This window comes from Hippocampus comes, unplaced genomic scaffold (genome assembly GCF_001891065.2).
Source record: "Hippocampus comes isolate QL1 unplaced genomic scaffold, H_comes_QL1_v1.1 scaffold138, whole genome shotgun sequence".
Taxonomy (NCBI): domain Eukaryota; kingdom Metazoa; phylum Chordata; class Actinopteri; order Syngnathiformes; family Syngnathidae; genus Hippocampus; species Hippocampus comes.
The window spans coordinates 370,620-381,196 of NW_017806150.1; the positions used below are offsets into that span (position 1 = coordinate 370,620).

At 45.4% G+C, this 10,577-nt stretch overlaps 1 protein-coding gene across 2 annotated transcripts in view; it reads left to right on the top strand.

Annotated features, from left to right (window-relative positions):
* Positions 1 to 156: 156 nt before the first annotated feature.
* Positions 157 to 10,577, top strand: part of LOC109530945 (vascular endothelial growth factor receptor 1-like) — a 15,792-nt gene continuing 5,371 nt past the window's right edge. Inside the window, exons 1-9 of one of the 2 annotated variants that reach the window (XR_002171092.1) lie at positions 157 to 259; positions 804 to 969; positions 1,059 to 1,195; positions 2,490 to 2,661; positions 2,733 to 2,850; positions 2,930 to 3,099; positions 3,443 to 3,590; positions 9,941 to 10,064; positions 10,157 to 10,265. Coding sequence is in view for 1 of the 2 variants with exons in the window: in XM_019894910.1 (XP_019750469.1) it covers positions 2,541 to 2,661; positions 2,733 to 2,850; positions 2,930 to 3,099; positions 3,443 to 3,590; positions 9,941 to 10,064; positions 10,157 to 10,265 (790 nt within the window). In the remaining variant the exon portion in view is untranslated. The remainder of the gene's footprint in view (positions 260 to 803; positions 970 to 1,058; positions 1,196 to 2,489; positions 2,662 to 2,732; positions 2,851 to 2,929; positions 3,100 to 3,442; positions 3,591 to 9,940; positions 10,065 to 10,156; positions 10,266 to 10,577) is intronic. The other variant, XM_019894910.1, reaches the window with a different exon arrangement.

The window sequence follows — 10,577 nt, forward strand, 5'->3', positions numbered from 1 at the left end:
GCCTTTTTTTTTTTTTAAACTTCGCTCAATACAACAATACCCTCGAGGCCCACCCCACCCGCTTCGCGCTAAGGCTGTGAAAGTGACGCGCCCCCTCCCCTCCCACCCTTCCACCACCCCCTAGTCCGAACCATCCTCATATCCTGTAGTAACAGGATGCGAGGAGATGGACCCGTAGTCACGTTTCCCATATCCTGACTCCTCGGATGTCTCGGCCGCCCTCCCGCGTTCTCTTACCCACCTTGGCCAGCCGCGTTAGGTAAGAGGGGCAAAGAGGGCGAACAAAAGCTTTGGAAAAGGGTCACCTCGCTCTTACCTGCTCCCCCGAGAGAGGGTGGGAGGCTTTTTTCGCCGCGACGGGTAAACATTTCCTTGCCGTGGCCTCAAAGAACACAACAAGGGGTTACGCAAGGATTTAGGCAACATGACAAGAACGCAGAATCCAGAGCCCGCCAGGATTCATCAGCATCTGGATGGAGGTTTTCCTCTCAGGAATTATTGCGTGACCGGAAATTGGAGTCCAAAAATACCGCAGGTCATTTTGTGTCCACTTCAAAAATGGATTGGAAGGGCTGAGAAACACATGCCCAAGACTGGCAAATGACATTTTGGCCAATCAGAAGACCGAAGAGAGCCAATTGGGGAAAATGATCTTCAGTTGCCAAGCGAAAATCTAAAATCGAAAGATTCTCCTTCCTCTGGGTTTAAAAAAAAAAATAAAAAGCTTTCAAATTTTGCTGTTTTTTTTTTTTTTTCTTTTTCTAATGTGCAATTTATTTATTCATGTGTTTATTTCCCGGCAGTTCCCCAACCACAGCTTGAGTCCCGACCAGAGGAACATCGTGTGGAGCACCAGGCGGGGCTTCACCATCCGGACTCCCACCTTCTTCTACATCGGCCTCTTCTTCTGCCAGACCCTCGTCGACGGCGTGGCGCACAAGTCGCGCATCTACATCGTCCACCGGCCAGGTCCGCTGACTCCACCATAAAGCACCAAGACGCCTTTTGCGTTTCTTCCGACAAGTCACCTTTCTCCTTCTTTCTGTGTGTCGTCTTAGTGAGTAACATCTTGGACGTGTATCTGAACAGCAGCGGTCCCGTGCAGGCCTTAAAGGGGGAGAGGCTGGTGCTCAACTGCACCGCCACCGGAGAACTGAACACCAGGGTCAACATCTCATGGGACTACCCTGGAAAGGTATTTCAGCCACGCCGTCGTCATTAATTCACAATACTGAATAGTTTGGAGAACATTTCGGGACAAGTAGTAAATTAGAGAAAGAGAAAAAAAATCACTCTGGAACCTGGTAACGCAAAACTGGGTGGACATGTTTAGTATGACAAGATCCATGAAAAGGTCTCACGATGGCTGAACTTAAACAGAAAGTCGGCCATTTTGTGTTAGCGTTGGGGTTAGGGGTGAGGTTGGGGTTGGGGTTTGGGTTAGGAGGTGAGGTGACATGAAATCTGGTGGACTTATCTATCGTAACAAGACCCACAAAAAAGTTTCAAGTTTGGAGAACATTTCGGGACAAGTAGTAAATTAGAGAAAGAGAAAAAAAATCACTCTGGAACCTGGTAACGCAAAACTGGGTGGACATGTTTAGTATGACAAGATCCATGAAAAGGTCTCACGATGGCTGAACTTAAACAGAAAGTCGGCCATTTTGTGTTAGCGTTGGGGTTAGGGCTGAGGTTGGGGTTGGGGTTTGGGTTCGGAGGTTAGGTGACATGAAATCCGGTGGACTTATCTATCGTAACAAGACCCACAAAAAAGTTTCAAGAACCCTTGCCTGAAATTGAACATGAAGTCAGACATTTTGGGTTAGCATTGGGGTTAGGGTTTAAGGTTGGGGTTTGGTTTAGGAGGTTAGGATGAAGTGACATGAAATCTGGTTATCTATCATAACAAAATGCACAACAAAATTTCAAAAAGCCTGATCTGAAATTGAACAGTCAGTCAGTCATTTTGGGTTAGCGTTGGGGTTTGGGGTAAGGTTGGTTTGGGTTAGGAGGTGAGGTGACATGAAATCTGGTGGACTCATCTACCATAACAAGACCCACAAAAAAGTTTTGAGAACCCTTGCCTGAAATTGAACAGGAGGTCAGCCATTTTGGATTAGCATTGGGGTTTGGGGTAAGGTTAGGTTGGGGTTTAGGTTAGGAGGTTAGGTGACATGAAATCTGGTGGAGTCATCTACCAGAACAAGACCCACAAAAAAGTTTCATGAACCCTCGCCTAAAATTGAATAGGAAGCCAGCCATTTTGCTTTGAAACAGCTTATTTGGGTCAATTCCAGGACGAGTAAAAGTTTTCGGGAAAAATGTAGCACCTCGACGCCAGTTAAACTATTCGCCACAAAGTCTCTCGAAACAGGACACACTAAAAAGTTCTTTAGGACACTTGCCATTTTGGTTGAAGTCCAGGGCTCGTCGTGCTCCTTTGGTGCATTTCTTGCCGGCATTCCGAACGTCGTTTGTCTGTTTTGCAGACAAGCAACAGCGGCTCCACGTCCAAGCGTCTGCTCAAGCACAGAACGCACATGTTGTTCTACAACATCCTGACCATCCCCAAGCTGCGGCGCTCCGACCGCGGCCTGTACACGTGTCGCGTCAGCAGCGGCAACAAAACTAAACAGCAGAAAGTTACCGTCACCGTCTACGGTAAGCAAGTCGCGATGTCACGGAAGTTTTATGACCAAGCCGGACATTTCTCGCTTACGGTGTCTCCCCAGATCGTCCCTTCATTCGATTGAAGCCCAGACGAGGGTCCGTCATGGAGGTCCAAGCGGGTCAAAAGGCCTACCGAATTTCACCCAAACTCCGAGCGTTCCCGGCGCCCGAAGTCATCTGGTAAGACATTAATTTTGACCCCCGGAAAAAAAAAAAATCTTCAAGAACCCCGATATAAAAGTCCCACGTGGTCCCGCAGGTTGAAGGACGGCATGTTGGCAGCCGAGCAGTGCTCCCGCTACCACCTCGACGGCCATTCGCTGGTCATCCGCGACGTGGCGGAGGAGGATGCTGGGAAATATACCGTGCGCGTACGCATCCAGGAGCACGGACTCTACCAGAACCTCACGCTGATCCTCGTGGTCAACGGTAAGACATTTCACATTCGGCATATCCCGATACAGAGTCCCGATCCAATACCTCGAGAGCGTGCGTCCGATTTTTCTCAAATTAATATCGAAATATTCATACAGGGGTGGTACAGTGTGCGACTGGTTAGCACATCGGCCTCACAGTGCAGCGGTGCAGGGTTCAATGCGGAGTTTGCATGTTCACCCCGTGCCCGCGTGGGTTTTCTCCGGGTACTCCGGTTTCCTCCCACATTCCAAAAACAAACATGGCGGGTTCATGGAACGCAGGTTGAAAATGTTGGTCTCCCAAATGTGCTGTTTTGATGTTTAGTCATGTTTGCGATCTCTCTGTGTGATCCCAGTGAGCCCCCAGATCGCCGAGAAAGCCGTGTCGTCGCAGAGCGCGGCCGCCGTGCCGCGGGGGAGCCGGCAGTCCGTGCACTGCACGTCCCACGGCGTCCCCGCGCCGCACGTCCACTGGCTGTGGCACCCGTGTCCGCCCAAAGGCCTGTGAGTACGCCCCCGCGCACCAGCGCCAAGCTCGCTTTGCGTCACGGCACCGCCGCCGCGCCAGTCGAAAGCTCGCCCACGCGTTCTATGGTTATCGGCGCACTGAAGCCGCGGACTTTTGGACTTTAGCCGTATTGACTGACTTGGTGAATTTTCGGGCTGATCTTATTTCGCCCTGACTGTAACTTTCAAGATAGCGACCTTTCAAACGTTTTTTTTTTCCCCCCAGTGACTTTCAACTCAGATTTTTAATTTTTTTTTTATCCCAAACCAATTGATGATTTAAGGTGGATTTTTGTCCTCCCTTTCCTTTTTTAGATTTTAAGATTTTTTTTTTTCACCCAACTGACTTTTAAAGTGAAATATTTTTGGGTCCTTTTTTTTTCCATCCATCCATCTTCTGATGTGTGCGCCAAGTTTCATGTTTGTGCAAATGTCAATGCCATCTAAATCCGCATAATTTTTCATGGCAAACACGTCTTTCTGTAATATGGCTGCCGATGGGGGCGGGGGGTTTTTTTTTTTTTTTTTTCTTTTTGAGGCAGTGATTTCTGCTGAGGTGTTTGTTTTTTTTTTCACTTTTAAGGTGGATTTTTTTTTCCGTCACCGTGACTTTTAAGATGGATTTTTGTTTGCCATGAATTCCCCCCCCCCTAAAAATTTGTTTTTTAATTCTGTGACTTCAAGGTGGAATTTTTTTTATCTGAACCAACTGTTGACTTTTAAATCGAAATATTTTTTCCCCCCTTAATTTCACCTTTTAGGTAGATTTGTAATAAATTTAAGGGGGATTTCATTTTTTGTTTTTTGTTCCTCTCAAAATGACTTTTTAGCTCTAAAATAGATTTTTTTCATCACTGTAAATTTGAGGGTGGAGTCTCTCTCTCTTTTTTTTTTTTTTTTTTTTTTTTTGCCTTTTGGTTTTTAAGATGGATTTATTTCCCCCTTACTTTGACTTTTAAAAGTGTTCCCCCCTTGCTTTCTTTTTTGACATTTTAAAGGGGGACTTTTTTTTTTCTCTCGCTCACCCTGACTTTGTGAGACTTGCGCGTTGGATTTTTTTTTTTTGCCCCTCACTGTGACTTTTTTGAATGTAGATTCTTCGTGTGTGTGTGTGATTGGACTGTGACATTTCGAGCACGTTTCTCCACTTTCGCCACATCTCCATGCACATACAATACTGTGATGTCACAGTACAACAGAAGTTACCCGTCAGTCCTTTCGGCTGTTGCTGTTGTGTGGGTGTGTGCGCGTGTGTGCGCGCATTGTGTGATTGTGTAAACAAGACATGTTTTGTCTATTTCAGCATGTGTCCAGACACTGTTTCCTTCTTGTAACCAGAACAGATGCCTTTGAGGGCCTTTCATGTGTGTGTGTGTGTGTGTGTGTGTGTGTGTGTGTGTGTGTGTGTGTGTGTGTGTGTGTGTGTGTGTGTGTGTAAAAAAAATCACTGTCAAAATTTCCACGTACGCTGTGTGTGTGCGCGCGCGCGCTTGTGTGTTTCATTGTGTGCAACTTTCCCCCTCCCTTTTTCTCTCTTTAATGTCTTTCTTTTTCAGCTATACATTTCATGCTAAGCGTGCATGTTTTGCGTGTGCATGGTGCATTCACAGACACACAGCACATGTGAGACTTGAAAGGAGAGAGAGAGGAAAACGCGCGCGCACACACACACGCTCAAACACACACACACACACACACACACACACACACACACACACACACACACACTTGAAAAGAGGGCAGTTCCGTGCTCTCCGGCACGATTTGTTGCCTTCCAAATCAAACGGCGATGATTTAATGAATTTCCTGCGCAGGACGCAGGGTGAGAGGCCTGTTTATTATTGTGATTGCACACCACATCCTCTGATGCTTTTTCTTATATCTGACACACACACACACACACACACACACACACACACACACTTGGCAAGAACAGACAGAGTGGTTGTCTGGGGTCAAAGACGTATTGTGTAGCTCGCGAGCGCGCCACAGAGGTTAAGTGTTACCTGAGAGCGAGGGCGCCCGTGACATCATCGAAATACTCAAACTTTGACCCCCGGTGCTCGTGAACGCCTCGCCGCCTTCCAAAAGCGTCTCAAATTGTTTCTCGCGTGTACCTGTAAGCCGTGATTTTTCATCTGATGCAAAGCGGCGCCGTGATTCCTGATGAGATATGCGCGATGTTGTTTGTCTGCATGTGTTGCTCCGCCTTTTGTGCTCCAATAGCCGTTGCACCAAGTGTCATAACTGCCGCAACCCCGATGCTAGTTTCGTTCGCCTATCTTTGGCCTGTTTTCATTGTGAGCTAGTGTTCAGCCCGTGGACTTTTGTAAGTTGACATATTTCCGTTTGCCTGACTTAAAGTGGACGCCTCATTGCTCGCAACTGAAGACCAAATATTGGCCAATCGATGGCTCATGAAAAAGACTCAAGTCGAGGTACCCCAACATGTCAGACACGCCTATAAAGGCTTTCGTTATTGTAGTAATTTGTCACATTATCTAAGATATGACCCACCCAGCCTGCCAAATAGTGAGCCCACACTTACAAGTCACTTAACAGCACGTGGTTAGCTAATGTGTTTGTAAAATTATTGCTTTTACGACCCCTTTTTAACGGTACGTTTGCAAAAAACTCTTAGGTCTTGCTAAATGGGGAGCCCAGGCTTGCAAGACACTAAACATCTAGCGCTGCAAATATTGACATTTTCACAAAGCACTTTATAATTGTACCTTTTGTAAAAGCACTCTCGGGTCTTGCCAAATAGTGAACCTCTACTTGTAAACGTGAAAAACGGATTTCTAAGTGAGTTCTTAACCATATCATTGACTTTAAATTCAAGAACCCTTTATAATGATACCTTTGCAGACACTCTGTCGGCTCTTGCCAAATAGTGAGCCTTCACATGCAAACCATTCGAAATCGCTTCTCGACGATTGACGGCATTTTTCCTCATACCATTTCTAACTCGTTGATGAGTCATTTACACTGCTACATTTGCAGAAAGACTGTTGCCAAATAGTGATCCCACACGTTCAGGTCACTGTTTGTAAATAAATGTGCTGCCTGTGCTGGATCCTCACTGGGCCTCACTTGTCCTTCCGCAGCCTGGCTGCACTGCAAGCTTGACGCCGAGCCAGAGTAGGCCCGGCGTGCTCAACGGGCCGGGCCGGGTACGCCGGGCCCAGGAGCTGCTCTCTTTCGGGCTGGGGTCCCCACTCGTAGCGGGGTCCGCCGGCGCTGGTCCGAACCATGGGAATCGCAGCGCTTCTTATCAGGCCCGGGCAGGAGGCGCGTTGGGCTTCCTGTTCGAAAATCAGAGCGCTTTTCCTCTCGTTGTTTGGCTTCCTCTCCCGACGCGAGACGCTTCCCAGCAGCGTGATTGTCCCCTTCGTCTTCAAACGTGGCACAGGGCTGCTTCCGAAAGACTTGATCTATTCTTGAGACGCCCCCCTCCCCACTGCCCCCCCCCCCACACACACACCAACACCTTCCCACAAGCAGAACTCTACTGCTGTCCCCCATCACCAATGCGTGCGCGCACACACGCACACACACACACACACACACACACACACACACACACTACTTAAAACAATACTTACAAAAACCTATGGCTATTTATTGGGCATTAAGATGGAATTTCAGGATGAGCCTAAAATGCTCTAGAACCTTGACAGGCAAATTTAATTTAATTTTCGGCAAGGTTTTGAATGGCAAACAGGTGTTTGATTGATTCCCCAATTCTTCCCTTTTTTTTTTTTACCTGATCCTTAGTTGCCCCCACCAAAAAAAAAAAAAAAAAAAATCTGCAAATGACATTTTTTTTCATTGCAATTATAATGAATGCCAACACTGAAATAGAGAACAGCAATTTATGCAAAAAAAAAAAAAAAGGACTGAAACATTCAAAAGTTTAGATGGGGTCAAATGAAATTCACATGCCAAGGTTCGAGTGCATTTTAGGTTCACCCCAAAAGCTGAAAAAAATCCATTTTTATTTTTATTTTTTTTTTTGTGTAAATCGTGTTCTCCTTTGGATCCCCGCATCCTCCGTGGAAGATGTCTTCCTGCCTTGGCTTGTTGCGTTGGACTGGACTGGCAATGCTGCTGAGCAGTGGAGCCCCAGCAGCGCGCAACACTGATCTGAGACAAAAATTATTCACACACACACACACACACACACACACAGTGCGCAACACTGATCTGAGACAAAAATTATACACGCACACACGTGCACACACACACACATCTATATATATATATGAAGACCCCTGCTTCAATATTTATTTATTTCCTCCATGCTACAGCAAGAAATCCAACCAAGCGAAGAAAAAAGTGGACACAAGGTTTTATAGTTCTCTGATGGAAAAAAAAAAAAAAAAAGACTGACGCCTACCATGTAGGAAGTCTGCCGAGAGAGTGTCAATGATGTTGCTTTTCTAACAGCCCCGGTTGTCTGTGTGTTGGAAACGGCAATGAGCCATTTGCATGTCGGACAATCAGGGCCACACAGATTTAAAAAAAAAAAAAAAATTCCCCCTCTCTTATGACCATGAAATAAGAGAAAATAAAATATGCTGTATATGTCCATATATGTATGTATGTACAGTGTGTATGTATATATGTACATATCTATGTACGTATATATATCTACACATACAAAGATATGTATGTATATATTGTATGTACACAATACGTATATATGTATACACGGAGGTATATACGGATGTATATCCGTACATATATGTACGGGCATGCGTATGTATGGAATGTAATGTAATATAACTAAAATATCATATGAGAAATATATTTTTAAAAATTAGTATTTGTAATAGCGCCACTTTATTTCATTTTTTTCGTACTTTTGTTCCCATCCACGTGGCCCTAATTGTCTGTCATCCACTTGACGTGTAAGCGTGTGTGTACGTGGTGAGCGTTTTGTATACGTGCGTGTCTGCCATTCCGCGGGTGCGATCGTCCCCTTTGTATCAAGATGTTCTACGAGTAATATATGAAGCTAATATTTAATAATTTTATACGACTAACTTCCGTATGACTCCCCTAAAAATGACAAGATTTGTATGACTCTGTTTATGCATCTTGGTTTTTGCAATTGTTTGTATCAGTTGTTGATGTGTTGTTTGTTTGTTTTTTGTTTTTTTTGCATTAAACTTGGCTTGTATTTCCGTGTTGTTGTTGTTTCAAATGTCTGGCGTTATTTCGGGCTGCAGACGGAGAACAGTTAAGTGTAGTTAGTCAGCGCTCTCACACACACACACACGCACACACACACATACTGGGTGGCTGTGGAGTGATTGTTGCTCGTCCACTCGTCTCTCTGTGTGACTAACAAACCTTTCTTGCCACATCTCACACTTTGATTTCCATTTGGAGCGAGAGTACTGGGAGATGCGTGTGTATGTGCGTGCGTGCGAGTGTGTGTGTGTGTGTGTGCGCGCGTGTCACGCACAGGGAGGGACGCACACAATGTACACTTGAAGAGGAAGCGCAATCAGAGGAAAAGACTGGAACACACCTCAGGGACGGGAAGATGAGATTGATACACAGTGAGCACGAGCTAGAGAGATGCAGTTGATAGATGGATAGATAGCGATAGCAGATGGATGGATGGACAGAGAGAGAACGATAGATGGATCGATCGATTGATCAATAGAGTAATACGGTAGATCAAACTCGGTCCTCGTGGGCTGGTTTTCCTGCGTGTTTTTATCGCTCCCTGCCGTAACATACCGAATTCAAATGTTTCGGGGTCTTTAACGACCTTGTTCAGAGCTTGCTGATGAGCTGATTTTATATCATAAGGCATTTAAAAACAACAAACATAAAAATGATCATGTATAGAAAGGTGTTTAAAAGAGAGAGGAATAAAACGTCGAGTAAGATTTTATCTTACTTTTTAAAGGACCACGTATGGTAAGGCTTTTATTTAACAAGCATGTATCGTAAGTTTTTTTTTAAACGACCATGTATCGTAAAGTGTTTTTTTTCTTGTCCATGTGTACTAGTAAAGCGCATGAAAGAATGAAAAAAAACGTCTCGTCATTTTTTTTAAACTCTGTTTTAAGGCATTTTTTTAATGACCGTGTACAGTAAGGTATTTAAAAAAAAACTATAAAATCGTCATGTATAGTACGGCATTAAAACGAATTGCACACACACACACACACACACACACACACACACACACACAAAAACAACAACAAGCATGTCTAGGAAGACTTCTCGTGTATCGTAATATGTGCACACAGTAAATATATGTATGTACAGCTGCTGAATGACGTCATCCCAGCTGAGCGTCCTCCTGTTCTTCTTCCTCACTGAAGGTGCGCTCCTCCGACATCCTCTTCTGGCTGGACCCCCTTGAACGAGGGGCTCCCCGCCACGTCCACACACAACCACATCCTGAGTATGACCCGCAACCAGGAAGTACTTCAGGGGAAGACCAAGGTGGAAAAATGACACGCCGTAATCATCACACATGTTAATGTCGTCGTTTAATGAATGATTTGCGCCCGTGTGTGTTTCTTGTTGTCTGTTAGACGGTCGGCGTGGTCACAGTGGCCCGGGCTCTGGTGTCAGGTGTGTTCCGTTGCGTGGCATCCAACTCCGTGGGACTGGACCACCTGGACATCCATTTCTTCGTCACCGGTAACCCCATTAACACACACACACACACACACACACACACACACACAAACGTCAAATAGAAAGAACAAACCATAAAATAACCGGTAACAGGTGACGATGTCACCTGTTGCTAGGCAGAATTTATGGAGAAGGGGACGTCATCAAGAGGCACGATTTTATCACATAGGCATTGAGTTGAACTCCATATTCAATATAAAATAAGTGATTTATGAAGGGTGAGGATCACAGTGCGTGGGGTATGAGGTCGATGTAATTCCACTGTAAACTTGAGCGAAACAGGAAGCCGTGGGCTCTTATCATTCCACTTTCCCC